At 44.1% G+C, this 16,306-nt stretch overlaps 1 protein-coding gene across 1 annotated transcript in view; it reads left to right on the forward strand.

Annotated features, from left to right (window-relative positions):
- The first annotated feature begins 4,669 nt into the window (after positions 1-4,669).
- The window catches only part of KHDRBS3 (KH RNA binding domain containing, signal transduction associated 3), a 185,746-nt gene continuing 174,109 nt past the window's right edge, over positions 4,670-16,306 (forward strand). Inside the window, exon 1 of the mRNA XM_019553080.1 lies at positions 4,670-4,885. Within this exon, the coding sequence (XP_019408625.1) occupies positions 4,798-4,885 (88 nt within the window). The 5' untranslated portion in view covers positions 4,670-4,797. The remainder of the gene's footprint in view (positions 4,886-16,306) is intronic.

Genomic DNA, 16,306 nt, shown 5'->3' on the forward strand with positions numbered 1-16,306 from the left:
TTGCCAATCAAATAAGTCTTGGACTAGCATCAGCTACAGCATTACTCTAACACTACCAACGCACAGGAAAGATATTAATATGAAGGTTCAAATCAGTTAAACTATTATAGTTAATCCCTTCTAGTGCCCCAAGTTACAAAATTATAGCATAATACACAGAGAGGATGGAATGAAAAAGATGACAAATCCAACTGTGATAAAAATGCCAGAACTCCAAAACATTTCTTAAAAAACTCCGATATAATGATGCAAGTCCTAGTTTTCAAAGACACTTTTAGCATTGTAACTGAACTCCTGGGACAAAGCTAGTTGCATGTAATAGAGACAAGGAATGGAGTTATTTAAGCAAATCTGCAGAAACTTAAAGACTGCTCCAATTAGTATAGCCCTATCTGAGAATGAAACTACAACCTGTGATGGTGAAATGGCATGTGAGAAGAACACGAGCTGCAAATTCAACAAGCCTATAGAACCACCCACTGAGCAGACAGAAGGGACAACTCAATTACAATCCACACAAGCATGTCCTCAGATACACAAAATAACTTGCTCCACATATTGGAAGATATTTAATTCCAAAGGAAGGAAGAACCATCACATGTTTGAATGCTGCTGTTATACGGGAACATTAATACTGCAAAAGGCAAGGATTTCTCAGGGTGATATTTTATTGGATGAACTATGTAGCTGGGATAAGGTTAGAGAAGCTTTTGAATGCAAGATGTTCTTCCTCTTGTATCACCGTAAGAAATCCTTGTCTTTTGCATAATTCCTGCACCATTTATATAGCTGCAACATCACTGCTACAGTATCATAATATTAGTAAGTGCATTGCCAATATTTTGTTTACAGTGAGGAAGTATTATGTTAATCGAAGATAACTAGAGAAGGTGAAGAAACAATTCTAAAATTGCTTCTTGATCACACTGTGTACTGTGGTTAATTGTTGACAGCAGTGTGTGTGTTTAAACAGGCTTGTTCATTAACAAGACTTTTCAGCCTATTGGAAAGCAGAGGAAAAACAGTTTAAAAAATCATGACTATTTGAAATATGAAATGCTGTTTTTGAATGAGCTTTGAAGACAGTAATACTAATATCTACTGGACTGCTGTGATCCTTGAATTTCCTTTGGTTTTCAATAAAGACAACAATAGTTTTAAGGACTGATCCTTTTGTCCTTAACCCTTTCAAGGATTTTGTGTCAGTCCAGTAACTACAGCTTAGTCTGCTTCAGGGGCGGATCCAAGATTTGGCAAAGAGACCCCACTGCAGGGGTGGCTGTATGTCCATTCCCAGGCTCCTGCCACCTACATGGATAAGGGTATACCTTGCTGTGGCAGCCTCTGGGGACTTTTTCAAAGTCCTCCAAGCATGTTAGAATCCCCACCTTTCCCTTCATGCTCAGAAGCACGTTCTCTGCTCCTACTGCTCCTGCTTTCTCCACTGTCCCAGGGGCCTGGAAGCTTCAAAGTTGCTCCTGTCTGCTCCAAGGGGCCATGAGTGGGCTGGGAATGTTAAAAGCTGTAGCAGCCAGATTTGGAGGGAGGGGAGTGGGATTTCCCTATTGTGCCTGGTCCTCCTCCCCTCCATTCCCCCAAGCAGGTGCAGGAAAGGGGAACACTTTGGTTCCTTGGGGTGACACCTTGGCCCCTGAACCCACCCCAGGAACCACTTTGAAGCTTTATCCTGTCCCAGATGGGGTGGGAGGAGGAAGCAGCTGTAGCAGGAGGAGGGGAAGGGGGATGTCTCTGGAGACCAAACAAAAATCTCCAGAGGCTCCTGGGCTAGATCCAATGCAAAATTCAGCTATGCTGCTAAATCCCCTTCCAGGTTCCACCCTGTCTGCTTCCTTCAACCTGAACCTTCTATGCTTACGTAGCTACTAGTCTTTGTTCCCTCACCCCTTCCTGTTCTGGATTTGCTGTAGCCCTTTGATTTAATGTCCTTATTCTGACTGTGGTGGAGAACGCAGTGCATTTCACTAGTAAGATGCTGATTTTGACTTGAACAATAGGCTAACATGGATAAACTGGTAATGACTGTATTTTCTGATTTCCTGCAAAAGAGGACAAAGTTTTAGATGTATCCTTACTACACTGGTATTTGTTTTCACATTAGAAGCACCTGAGGTTTCATAAAACCAGAAACACTAATTTGGCCAATTCAAAACACCTTCTCTTTCCAAGGCCTGTTCCTTGCAATTCATGCGGTGTAGATGGTTTGAATGTGGGCTTATCAAATTAAGGTCCTGTACTCTGCAAACACTTTATCTTATGGCTTGAGTCACAGAAGTAGGAATGTTTTTCTCGTGTCCTTCACCAAGGATTACATTCCCACATGTTCTGTGCAAAAGTTATCTGCTTGACCTCTTAACCAACAAATGGCTGCATTTTAAATGTGTGTTTACAATATTCAGTGAAGGATGAATTAAAAAAAAAAACCTCTAACAACTTTTTCTCCCAACTGTTTGTAATTTTGGCATTTACATTCCCTGTTTTTGTCTCTCACTTTATTTAATTAGTAACTTTCATTTAGCCTCTTCCCAGTTAAGTACTATAAAATATTGCAATAGTTGCCAAGAGCAAATGTTGCATTCAGTTGCAACTATTAACTTCAAACAACCTCTTGGACAAGTATTTTACTGTCTGACTCTTAAATTTTTTGTTAAGGTCATCCCAGTTCCAAAGATGTTTTTAGTTGTCCATGAGTGTAAAACTTTTATCTTTACTCATATTTGATCTTTTTACATATTGCATTAAAACACTGAGTTTATTTAATAAATGTCGATCTTCAAGTCCTGTGCATACCAGAGAACAACAGTTGTGTCGAACTGGAACCTAACCAGAGTTCCAGCAATTCTTTGTTTACTGCATTTGAGTCTTTGCTCAATGGTGGATTACTTTAGAGACTGCTTACCAAATATGAATCGCTTCTGGACATGTTGAGCTAAATAGCTCTGGCTTGGGTTTATTTTGAAGATCATCAGAAAAATTAATCAAGACAAATATACTTTTTATTGTAACACTGTCTGTGAAGTGATGTAAGACCTTCCAGTTTGTATTCAATCTTCTATTTGATATCTTAAAATATGGTTTCATAGATTTATAGTCAGGCACAAGGACACACATGGTTGGAGAGTTGTGTTATGTGTACAGTTTCTAACTTTTGAACGCAGTTTCTTAAGCATTAACACTCAGGGCTTGTTTCCAAGAAATGTTATTATACTACAAACACTAATCAATATAAAGCTATCTGATTATCAACCTATAATTCATACTTTGCCATGTTTTAAGGGCAATGACTCACCTGTTATTACTTCTGTTAACCTTGCAATCAATGGACACTTTAAAATGTTATATGCTCCTTTAACTCCTGGCTCTTACTTGTAAAATGGTGATTGTTTCTGTCTGTTTGTCAGGCATTTGTGGAGAAGATTCTCTTTTATTTTCTCTGATGAAATTCCTGAAGGCCAATGAGGAAGCCACAGTGTAGCTCAAAACTAAAGACCAAGGTAAAATGTGTTCTAATATACTAAGTGTATCCACGCACAGATACGTAGCAGTGATATTCTTGCAGATTGATCCTTGGCACATACGACTGGAAGGGGCCACCTGGTTCATTGAGCCTGCTTCCTTGGTATTGTGGCTACCTGAAATCAAGGGCTGCTAGTCAGGTTCACAGCGCCCATGCAGTGGGAGCCCTGAACGGGCTTGGCTCTGGTACAGTTGCAGCTTGCATCGCCCTGAGGCTGGCGCTGCTGCAGAGAGGCTTTTGGGAGAGGTGAATATTCGGCCCGGGGAGGGAGGATCCTTATAGGGAAAACATTTCAATAGTCAACCATGAGTGTTTTGCTGCTTGGGCGGTAAGGGACCCGTTTACATCTCGTGGAAGCATTTGAGTGATGGGGTAGCCGGGCTGGTCCTCGCCTCTCACATTCATGCATCATGTTACGTAACTTCAGGAATCAAGTTAATATAGTTCACGTATCAGTATAACTTCAGGTATCAAGTAATATATAACTCATACGAATCTCCTCTCAAAGGGCGAGATTGGCAAGCGTTTTCCTAGCATCCCTTCCGCATTTCGTGCCGTGCTCAAGTGGTGTCTTTGCGCTTTTTGCCCGGTGGCACCGAAATGGCAGCTCGTCTTGCTTTCGGACCGTGGCGCGTGTAAAGCGGAGTGGGCCCGTGAGAATTGCTGCCCCTGCGACGGTGACCCCGGTTTCCCGCCACCACCTGGCTGGGCTCTTTCTGAGGGGAAGCTCCAAGGTCCTTTCCTGGGCATGGAGAAGCGCGGCGGGAAGACCCCCAGGCCGCTGGGCGCTGAGGGGAGATGAGCTGCGGCGCACGAAGGGTTAAAAGAGGCTAAAGCTCCTTCCCCCGCCTCCGGCTCCAACGGCCGCCGCGCGCGAGCCCGCCCGGCCCAACGGCGGGGAGCGGCAGCAGCCAATCGGGAGCCTCAGGTGTCCCGGGAGTGACAGCCGCAGCTGCCCAATAGGAAGCTGCACAGGCGTGGGAGAAGGAGGCGGGTCGGCCCCGCCCGGTGGGAGGGTTCGGTGGGCGCGGCCTCTCCTCCCGGCGAGGGGCGGGACTTCGGGGGCGCTATATAAACCTGCGGCGGAGGGGCCGGGCTGCTCAGTCGGCGCCGAGCGGGGCAGCGGCAGGTGGCCCGCTGGGGAGATCCTCCCTCTCGCCCCCTTCCTGTCGCGGCACAGGCTTGGGGCGGCCCCGCCCGCTGGATGCACCCCGGGGCCGGGCGGGAGCGCTGCGGCCGCGCGGGGAGGATTTACCGCGGCCATGGACGACAAATACCTGCCCGAGCTGATGGCGGAGAAGGACTCGCTCGACCCGTCCTTCACCCACGCGCTGCGGCTGGTCAGCCAAGGTGCGCCCGCCGGGGAGAAAGGGGGTCCATCCTCATGTGTGCATGTGCCCGGTGTTTCCGCGTGTGTGCATTTGTGTGCGTGTGCCGTGCGTGTGGCGCTTCTTGTGCGGCAGCCGCCGGAGCTTGCCCGCCGCTGCTCCCCTGCCCGTGAGCGGGGGCCTCGGTGCCCTCTGCCGCTTCTTGTGATTTCCGCTCGCGGGTACGAGCCTCTCCTTCCTGCTCTGCTCTCAGGCAGCAGTTCCCGAAGCGTGGTGGGGTGCGCGGACAGCCTGTCACTGGTACGGGTGAGCAGACCGATTATAACTACTTCACACGACCAGCATTTGCTGGTGGGTACTTAAGGCTCAGCTGCAACCTTTGCTGGCGGTGGTACTTAAGCCTATACGGTTTTAAATTGGTGGTGTCAGTCTGGGAACTGCTGGTGTAAGGGCAGCTGATCCCCCTCTGTCGCTCCCTCCCTTAACTTTCCATCCAGCTCCCGCTTGAGCGCGACCCGCACCCCCGGGCGGCTCTCGGCTCAGCATCCTCAGCCAGGGGCACAGCCCTTTCCCAGGGGAAGCGGTGTCCCGGTACAATCGCAGCAGTTGTGCTGCAGGCAGAAGGGAGAAGTGATTTCAGGCGCCGGGGTCCATTGGCAAAAACATCTTGCGCCTGAAAGCTGCCACAATTGTTCTGGCAACAGATGTTCATGGCGAAATGTTAGCAGGCATTGCGCGCGGCGTGTTTGCACATCATGTGCAAACATCGGATTGGTTATTGATTAAGCCCTCGCTGCGTTAAACCGTTTGTTTCTTCAGAATTCATAAAGTCAAGGTAATGGATTTGCCAGGGTTTTGAATGGTAAAATCCCAAATTTAGGACTCCATCTGTTTGGCAGCAGGCTCTTTAAAAACGAATGAAGAGGCAGGACTCTGACCTGAGCTGCTCAAATGAGTAGAAAGCGGATTAAGTAGAAGTTGCTTTACCTAAATTATACTTATTTAGGTATCTTCAGGCTACAAATGTTATTAGATGGGTATAGCCTGTTGATTTTCAGGTGTTAAGAAATCTCCACTCCTTTAAATTTGAGGACTAATAGTTTCTGAAATGCTGCATACTATAGGGTGGCACTAATACAGGCAATTTCGTGAGGGCAATAGAAATTATTTTTGCTTCTTGTTCCCCTTAAGCAGTCAGTGCTCTTTGTGTTTTGGTTTGGTTTTGTGGGGTTTTTTTTGCATACTTGGTGATCTGTTAGAAATTTTATATATGGGGGGAAGCAAAACAAAAAACACTTGCATAATGTATGGAAAGAGGGGGGGAGGAACTAGCTCAGAGGAGGAAGCTTGGTAAAGCAAATTTTGATGTAGCAAACAAGAAGCTGGGTTTAACATGTACTTATTTTAATGGATGTTTGTTCATGAAACTTAAAGCAACATCCGTGCTTCACTTATGAAGAAAATGACCCACTTCTCAATGAGTATCTGAGTGAAGGCTGTGGATAGAAGATTTTCTGAATAGCTGCATTCTGCATGTGTGTAAAGAGGGTTTTTGAGGAGGTTGTGCAAACATGCATGGTACTTGTAAGAGTAGAGGACACAAAGGATAGCTGTGTGTGCAGTCTGGTAAGAGTGAAGCTACCAGCATTAATGTCTGAGGTGTGTTTTTTCTCTTGTTTTATGGATGAGTCAGAAATCGAAAAGAAAATAGGTGGCAGCAACTTGATTGGGAAGTGATATGACCTTTTAAGTTCCCTGATACAATAATTTGATTGTTGCATCTGTGTGTACTTGGTAAGTTTCTAGCTTGCAGGACTAAAAAATGGAAGATACTCCTGGAGCAAATGGATTAGGAAGAGCTGTCTGTTGATGGGTCTTGTGTCCAGGTAGGCTGCTTTCTTCAGCTTTGGTTTTAATAAGTGAAACATTAAGTGTGAACCCATTGTGTTCAAATCTGCAGTCTCTAAAATAAAAGCTCAGTAGGTAACAACTTGCTAGCTCCATGTAAATACAGGTTTCGTTCATAACAATGAATATTCAAAGTGACTGCAGCTGATGGGTGGCTTCCCAGGCAGTTTGTATGCTGGATTGATGTAAAGCATCTAATTAATGAAAGAAGTGGAAAATGGAGGTTGTCCGCTTTCTGTAAGTGATACAAAACTGTACTGTGATTAGTGACTTCAGGCTAAAGAAATGGTTTCTGAAAATGGCTTTTTAAACCTACTAATCTAAACTGTAACAGGTGATATTCTTTGCTGTTAAATGGAGAGCACTTTAGTCAAAAGGGTTATTTCCACTTCTGTCTGCCTGAATTTGTGCTGGTTTATACTTTGAGACACATAATTCCCCTCTTATTGTCTTTCCTTACAAGTTGCTCAGGCACTTATTTTTGAAAAATTGAAAGCTAAAGTTTAGCTGTTTTGTTCTCTGTTGCAAACACAGACATTAACAAATCTCTAGCTATGTTAAGGCTGGGTCTCAGGGGAGCAGAGTTGTCCTGTGCCCAGAGTTTTAGTATCTGCTAGTTATTGTTTTCACATATAAAGATGCATGTGTATCCACTTCTATCTGCCTTCTTCATTTGAAAGGTTAAATTACAGGACTCTGAAAAATGCATCATAAGACACATTGGTGGGGTGAAGAATTTTAATTTGCTAATAATAGTTCTGCAAAATGTGTTACTTCAGCATTAGCAGTAGCTTGCTTTTGTCTTAAAGAATTGAAATGATAAACAATGCATTTTTTTGCCTACATATTACCTTCACTGCTACTTCCACTTGCCATAAAGCAATAAACAATAGTCTTATTGTCTCCCTCCCCCCCCCCCAAAAAAAAACAAACCAAAAAAAAAACAAAAGCCAAAGTTTCCAGTGGTTTTAATATAATGCTTACAAATAGAAATGAAAAAAAGTTATTTTTTTGAAGTATTATGGTAAACATGCATTGGGACAACTCACTACTGCTTAAATTTAGTAGAACAGTAGGGGTCCTTCTCTTGGAGGTAATGAGAATATATTGTCAGTTCTGGTTTGAATGAGGCATTTACATTTTATACTTGAGCAAAATGCATGAAACCTGTTTACTGTATTGTAATTAGCTTGCTTTCCATCCACTCAGTTTAGGTTTTTTGTGAGGAATTAAAGCCAGATATACAGATAAATCTTTCAGGTGCTTAATAAGGGGATTGTCCTGAAATGGTTAAGCTGCAGCTGCTGTTATATCCCAATTAAAGAAGATATTCTGATGATGTTTTTCTTTAAAAGAAGGCACCCTTCCTATGGGTGTTTGCTCACTATAAAGAGCAGGAGGTATACATACCCATGCCATGTATAGGCATGAGGGCATGTACCTTTTCATATTTAAAATTTGGGACCTGGCTGATTTAAGAGAGAAATGGTAGAACTGAAAGTTCATATGAGCAAACTGGAAAAATGCAGGGAATGGTACACTTGGTGTTGAGGCGAGGTGAGACCTTCTATAACCTTTTCATTCTTATTTCCTATAACTTTAGGATTTAACATTAGTTTTTTATCAACTTTTTTTAAAAGTGAAACATTAAGTAGCATGAGAAGTTTTCCGCAAATAACGGAAAAGGAAATGATTCCCTTAATGAAAGGTTTTATAAATACTTTTCACTGCAGCTTCTCTCTGAAGGGATGTCAAAAATCTCTCAAAAGTGACTTGTCAGCCCTGGTATTAATACTTAGCTTGGGGGATGCCTTTAATATGCAGTGGATTAATCTGCTCTTGGTACAGGTAGGAAACTACTGAACGAAGGCTACAGTAGTAGGTTTTTCCTGGTTAAAATGAAAGTGCAGTAATACAGCTTGCATTTGAAAGTTTGTAGTACTTACCTTTTTAAGGAAAGATGAGTAGAGGAGACCTTTCTTTAGCTTCCCCATCCAAATTTCTCTTTAGACTTAGGAATTAATACTGTGTCTGATATCACATTTTTCTTTTGAAGCTGAGCAATTTGCCTTGGCTGGTTTTCAGTTGAGGTAGGCAGGCTGTTTGGCTTGATTTCTTGTGCTCTGTGTGTACTGCCTGCTCCCTTGTATAGGCAGACAAGGTTCTTTGGGTAGATGTAATTAATATATATATATTAGACCAACTAAATAGTTGGAAAAAAATATTTAGTGTAAGCTTTTGGGCACAAACACCCTTCAGGCATAGGCAGAGTCTGGTTTTTGAGCTCTTCTGGGTAGAATAGAAGCCAATAGGCAAAATACATATTTTTTTGCTCCTTTGTATGGAACTTAATGCCCCTGATCAAGCAGCCCTTTGCAAAGCTGACTGCCTTTTTGGCTGTGCAGTACATTAAAATATGTTTGCAAGGATAAATATTTGTTATGTTGTTCCTTGCAGTAAACTGTTAATAACTGAGGAGTGCTGTAAACATAAACAATACAATAAAAGATTGGAAAGGGGAGGATTTGTGTTAAAGAATGGAGGGAGGTAATTTTAGGAGCTGCTAATCAGACAATACAAGATGGTCTTTAGTGTTGGCTTATAATGCATATCTATTGAAATATGAGAAACTACAAATGGTAGAAGTTGGTTATCAGAAACAAAACCTGTTAATCGCACTCCATTTGTAGCTGCTTAATATGGAGAACATCTGAGAATCTTAAAAATAACTAAGGCCACATGGTAAGTGTGAAATTTGAAAGGATAGCATATAAACACAGTGAAAAACATCTCAATGCTGAACATATTGTGTCTTCTGCTCTTCTATATGCTGAAGCAGAGAGTTCCACAGATTCAATACTCCATTGCATGGCCTTCAAAGAATAATATTAAAAATATTTAATCCTGTTCCTGCCCCCTTACTTTTTGCTTTCGCAGGATATAAAGTGGCAACAGGGATCAGTAGAAAGTCGGCATGTGCACTGACATGTTGCTTTACTGTTTGGGCACCTACGTGAGGTTTGCTCATTCTTATATGTAAATCTCTGGAGTAGCAATGACACACAGCTCAACTAAGGGCTTTCTAAACTAAATTTCATCCCTGAAATTTCAGAGAAAATAGTGGGGAGAGGCAAGGTGAGAATGTTTTTCTAAGTTTTTTGTTTAGGAGCACCTTTGTGTGTTAATTTCTGTGCTATAGGAGACTGATCAACTGGCACTCAGTAAATGAGAGTTTTGTAAATAGCAGCAACCCTGCGTTTCTCCAGTAGGATTTCTTCAACTGAAGTTTGTGACATTACTGAGGAACTAACTTGTGGTCTTTCCATCTTCAAATCTGCTGGGGGTTGCATGCCTTTGGGCCTCATCAGTGTGAGCCATGGACCCCCTGCTACATCATGTACCTGTGCCCCCTCCCTCTCCTGCACAGTGTGCCTACTTGTGCCCTTCCTGCTGCACTGTACCAGAGCAGCCCCAGGTTCATGGTGCTGCTCCACACAGTATTGCCCTGGGCCTGGGGTGGGGACATGCAGGAAAAGCCAAAGGAGGGAGGGGGAGCCTGGAGATGCCAGCTGCTCTTGCAGCCAGAGCAATGGGGGGCAGAGAGAGTGGCATCCATGCAGGAGCATAAGGGCTGCAACTTAACCCCCTGTGGGTCGCACTGAAAAATAATGAGCATTGGTTCCCTTACAGACTTCTTTAATCACCACACAACCATTAACACTATATTGGTCATCTGGGCCCCTGTGGTATTATCAAAGGGGTGGAATATGGCTTTCAGTCATTTCAATTTGGTACGGATGTCGTGTTCATAGGAAGATGAATGTGTTTCTATTTGAAGTTGTAGATGCAGTAAAATGATCGGAGAAGGGAACCCATAATCCAGGGCTGACATGGCTCTGTGGGCTGGATCTGGCCCATGGGCTGTAGGTTGAGCACCACTAGATTAGGGAATTTGGACCATAGTAGTGATCTGAATGGGTGTAGCTTTTTAGCAACCTCCCAAAACTTGGGTAATGTGAGACATATATTCTGATTTGCATGTGTCATAGGTTGCAGCAGTAGGAAGCAATAATACTAGAATAATATATTAACAGTACTGTTTTGGGGTTGGAGTTTAGTATTCAGGCTGTCCTTACAATGTCAGTAAATTCTTAACTTCTTGATTCACTGTGTAAGTGCCTAAAACATTCAGTGATGGGGTGGTTGGGGAATTGGAACTTCTTTTAAAGGCAGGTTATATTTAATTTTAGCCCTATAAAACTGAGTTTTGGATATCCATAGGAAATGTAGGAACCAAAGGCACCAAACTTGTGCAATGTAATGCTGTTTCTGTCTACTTGTGTAGAATGTAGTAAGCTTAACTGGAGTACTGTAAAATATAGATTAAGCTAATCATCTTGTACTTCATGCCAGGCTCCTCTGCTCTGAAGCATGACTGTAGCCTGCAGCCACTCACCAGTGATCACATCTAGTCTAAACTGACTTTAATTCACTTGCACACTTACTTTGGCAGTCAATGAGAGTGATCGAATTTAAAGGTTTCAAACGTAAATTGCCATGGTTTGTCACTTCCAATCCTCTTTGACACTAGCTATGCAAATTTAAAACTGTAACCTTCTAGTTCTTATTTACTAGAAAAGTTGGAAAGAAGGTCACAGAGCACCGATTGGTTGAACTTATGGCCCTAGTCTCATTTTATGCAACTTGGACGTACTTCTAAATTCTACACGTGCAACCTTTGCTGTGCCCCCTCTGGGATTTTTTTCCCTCTTTTTGACTTTCAGAATTATATTTCAGGTCAAGGTATTTAAATTTCTTTTCCCTTCTCATTGGGAAGAACTAGGTATTAAGGTTGTGGCTGAGGAACAGCCCTTGTAAGACATTTGACACAGCATTGTGAGATGTTTGTCACTTTTTAGAAAACATTCAAGTTAAATGGATTCAGAGTTGACTAAGTGACGCATCTTACAGTAGTAACCTGGTGGAATGACTTGGGTCTCTTTCTGATTCAGCTTTGCAAGAGCCATTACTAGGTCTCTCACTTTAGATTTGGAAGTAAAGCTAAAATCAGTGCTGCCCCTCTTTAAATTAGTGGCTGATGCAGATTGCACAGTGCCAAACTAATACAGAGGAGCCAGATATAGTCATCTGAATAGTTTAGGGACACATAGGTTTTAGGTTAGATATAGGTTATTATAGATATTAGGATAACCTAAAACACATAGCGCCTCCTGATACCTAACCTAAAACCTACTTCACAGTTAGGGCAGCTAGGGTCTGGAACCAGCTTCCAAGAGAAGTGGTGCAGGCTCCTACCCTGGGAGTGTTTAAGAGGAGGTTAGATGAAGACCTTGCTGGGGTCATTTGACTCCAGTATTCTTTCCTGCCATGGCAGGGGGTCAGACTAGATGATCTGCTTGGGTCCCTTCTGACCCTAGAAACTATGAAACATACTCTTGTGGTAAGGTAACAGGCTCTGAATGGGGGGGAGAACAGTAGCTATGATGTAGCTTGACTTCAGCAAGGCTTTTGACAGTCTCCCATGACAATCTCATTACAGGTTGTGACAATACAGACTAGATGAAAATGCTGTAAGGTGAATACCTAACTGGTTGGATCACTGAGTGTTCAATGTCTAGCTGGGAGAAGGTATTAAGTGGGGTTCCCAAGAGGTCTGTCGAGGGTCTGGTATTGTTTAGTATCTTCATTAATGATTTGGACAATGGGTTGAGCACGTGCTTAGCGAATTGGCAGGTAACAAGTTGGGTGGATTGGTGGATATCATGGAGGGAAGGGCTAGGATCCGGAATGACCTGGATCAGCTGGACAGATGGTCTACAATCGATCGGATGAGATTCAACAAGGTTAAGTGCAAAGCCCTGTACTTCGGATGGAATAATGACTGGCTAGGCTACACTACTGCAGAGAAGGACGGGGAAGTTAAAGTAGACCGGGGTAGGCAATGTTTTTTGGCTGGAGCTCCGAGAACCGCACCTGCCTGCCTTGGAAGGTGCTGGAGTGCCGGCATGCCAGAAAAAACAGAGGGCAGGGGGTACATAACAAAATGCCCTGCTCGTGCCCCTTGGCCCCCAGGCTGGGCTATGTGGCTGTCAGCAGCTACTCAGAACCTGGGCCAGCTGCAAACATCTGCTGCCTGCCAGGCCCAGACTTGGCCCCAGGCTCCGGGGAGGCAGCGCATCCCAGCAGTGCTCCCTGCTGTGCTGCCCTTGTCGCTTCTGCTAAGCTGTGTTGGAACCCATTTTGGCAGGGCGCAGCAGGGGGTGCAGAAAGCTGCTTACTCCCAGCTCCCTGCTGCCCTGTCACACTTTGCCTGTGTGCATGGGAGCAGTGTGGGCAGCAGCACAGGGGTGTGCCCCTTGCTGCTGCCCCTGCCTGCAGGGGAAGTGCAGCAGGGCAGCTGGGAGCAGGCAGCTTTCTGCGCCCCCCACTGCCCTGCTGTGCTGGGGTTCAAATGCTTATTTGCAGAAGTGGTGAGGGCAGCACTGCCAGTATGTGCTGCCTGCCTGTGGGCTGGGGCTGGGGTGGAGAGGCAGCAGATGTTTGCAGCTACCCAGAGCTGGGGCTGGCTGCAGCTGGGAGGCTACAAAGGGCTGTTGCCCTCCTGCCCTGACCCCAGCCTCCAGGAAGGCAGCAGGTGCCAGCACTGCCCTTTGGGGCTGAGGGTGGGGAGGCAGCAGCTGTTTGCAGCCTCCCAGCTGTAGCCATGAAGCCCAGGCTGCTCCCAGCAGGCAGCTGGGACACTGCAGCAGGGGCTCAGAGCTGGGGCCGGCTGCAGCCAGGAGGTTACAAACAGCTGCTGCCTCCCTGGTGCCCAACCTGTGCTGAAGAAGACGGCCTTGCGTGCCATGCATGGCATGTGTGCTGTGACTTGCCAACCCCTGAAGTAGACCATAAGCTAAATGAGTCAACTTTATGCTTTTGCTGGGGGGTAACTGGGGAGGGGTGGAGTGGTATACTGGGTTGTATTGACATGTCACTTGCAGACCAGAAGAATAATTTTCCTTGATATGCATTAGTGAAGCCTCAGCTGGACTCCTGTGGCCAGTTGAGGGCCTTACGCTTCAAGAAAGACATGGGCAGTTTGGAAAGCCCAGTGGAGAGTCGGGTGGGTGGGGGAGAATCATTAGACGCCTGGAAAGCATGACTTGTGAGGAAAGACTGGACGTGCTAGCAGAGTGATTTCCATCCAGGGTGGTACAGCACCTGGGGTGGTGTTAGATCTTTTGAAGGGTGCTTTGGGGTGTCCAGAGATAAATAGATAAGTTCAGGCTTGTCCCTGTGTGACAGGTCTCCAACACCCACTACCTGGTTCAGCTGCAATGGGATGAGCACTGTAGTGCAGAAATCTATTCTTGCAATTGGGGTGGGGTGATAATAACTGCCCTTTTTAGGTATTTGAAGAGTGTTGAGAGCACGGAGATGAGTTGTTCCCTTGTGGTCACAGGGGACAGAACTAGGAACAATGGCCTCAAGCTGTAGTGGAGGAAATTTTAGGTTGAAGATTAGGAGGAACTGTCTGACTATGGCCAAGCATAGAAACAGGGTACCTAGAGAAGTTGTGGAGTCTTCACCCCTGGAAACTTTAAAGAGCACCATATACAGACATTTGACTGGGATGGTATAGTCAGGGTTGCTGCTGCTTTGAGCAGAAGGCTGGATTAAATGACCTTGTGAGGTCCCCTTCCAGTCCTAATTTCCTGTGATCCTGAACTGATTCAGACCAATTCAAACGGAGCAACTTTAAGACAACTAAATGCAAAAACCATACATCTAAGAGCCAAGAATTTCTACCTGTAGAATAGGGGCTGTATTCTGAAAAGGATGTGGGGTCAGGGCTTTTAGTAAGAAACAGGGATTTAGAGTTTTTGAAGGTGCTGAGAGTTTTGTTTTTGTTTTGTCGTACTGTTTCATACAGATCTTAAGACACTAATTTTGCGTCCAGTTCTGACATTTGGGGTTTAAAATGGAGTAGTGGAAAAACTGGAGGGGGCTGGGGGTTGGTTTGAAGACTGGAAATAATGCTTCAGTCAGGGGTTTAAGGAACTCGGTCTGTTCTGTCTTTTTGATAAGCTATAAGGTGCACTGACTTCAGTGTACAGGTGTCTTCATAGGAGAAAGTACCAGGTACTAAAGGTCTGATATGAAAGTGAAGGCATAACAAGAACCAGTGGCTGGAAGCTCTTCAGCAAGGCATGTTCAAATTAAAATAAGGTAGAAATGCTCTAATTAGTAATAACCCATTGGAATGAACAGCTGGTGAATTCTACTTGTGCATCTTCAGATCAAAGCCAAATGTCTTTTCTGGAAGGTATAGTTGAGTTACAAAGCCACCCTGGAAGGGTAACTGTTAAAGCTTTTGTCAAATATGACAGACCATTAGGTTGTCAAGGTGGGAGGAGGGCAGTGAATTAAGCTTGATAGATGATACATGAACCCTTAGTGGTATTAGGTTCAAACCTAACCTCTGAGTTTGGGGCTGTGGTGTTGGTTATGCAATGCTTTGTCTATTCTTCGCATACATCTCTTCCCAGTATGTCCTCTTAACAGAACTCAGCTTTGCCATATTTCCCACTTCCCTTATTGTTCTCTTCCCATTGTTAGTCTGTTTTGCAGATGCCTCCTTTCATCACATTTCTCTTTTTCCTTTTTGTCAAGTTAAAATGAATAGGAAACTGGGAAGTTTAAGTGAATTTTGCTCCATTTCCAGTTGCTGCTATATTGCTGGCTGCCTTCCATCTCCCGTGTTTGATGTCTTTATCAGACTTTCAGCTTCAGCTAGCAGCTCACCAGGAGCGAAGCTGCAAGGCAACAAACAAATGCCAGTCTAACATTAGTAGTTGATAATTCTTTCAGACCCTTTTGCAGGCTATATGGAGGTTTTTGTTTTTTTTTTTTTTCAATTTGGAGACATTTTTTCCTTAATCTTCTTTATTTTTTCTTACGTAGTAGTAGATCTATGAATTTGTAGGTGATTTAAAAGAAAAGGAAAAAATCTTCAGCAAACTCTTGTTGTTTGAGCATTAATTGGAAACAGATTTCAATTTTCTCTTGGATTATCCTTCCCCTGCCCCAAGTGTTGGCAGGATGGAGCGACAGAGCTGGTGGATGCTCATAAATCTTCTGAGGACCTCTTTACTCTTTCAGTGGGGAGTTCCTCTCATTTCAATCAATTTGAGTCGTAGGGGAAGAATTGTCAGTGGGGGGAAATGCTTCCTAAAACGAATGCTTTAATTAGATATGTGCATGAAATATTCTCCAAAGACCTTTCTTCATTTCAGATTACTACTGGACTGGTTAAAGCAGTTTTATGAGCGTTCTGCATTTATTTCATGTTTTGAAAGGTAAAAGTATTTGTAGCTGCTTCCGTTTGACAGCATTGCTAGTAATAGTATGCTTATGTGATATTTTTAAACCCCCCCCCCCCCAAAAAAAAAAAAAATCTGAGTAGGTACTCAACTGCTAGTTTTCATATAGGGTTGCTGTTCCCAGGTAGTACTAGGTGTGGTTGCAAGAC

The sequence above is a fragment of the Crocodylus porosus genome, unplaced genomic scaffold (genome assembly GCF_001723895.1).
Source record: "Crocodylus porosus isolate Cpor-Errol unplaced genomic scaffold, CroPor_comp1, whole genome shotgun sequence".
Classification (NCBI taxonomy): Eukaryota; Metazoa; Chordata; order Crocodylia; family Crocodylidae; genus Crocodylus; species Crocodylus porosus.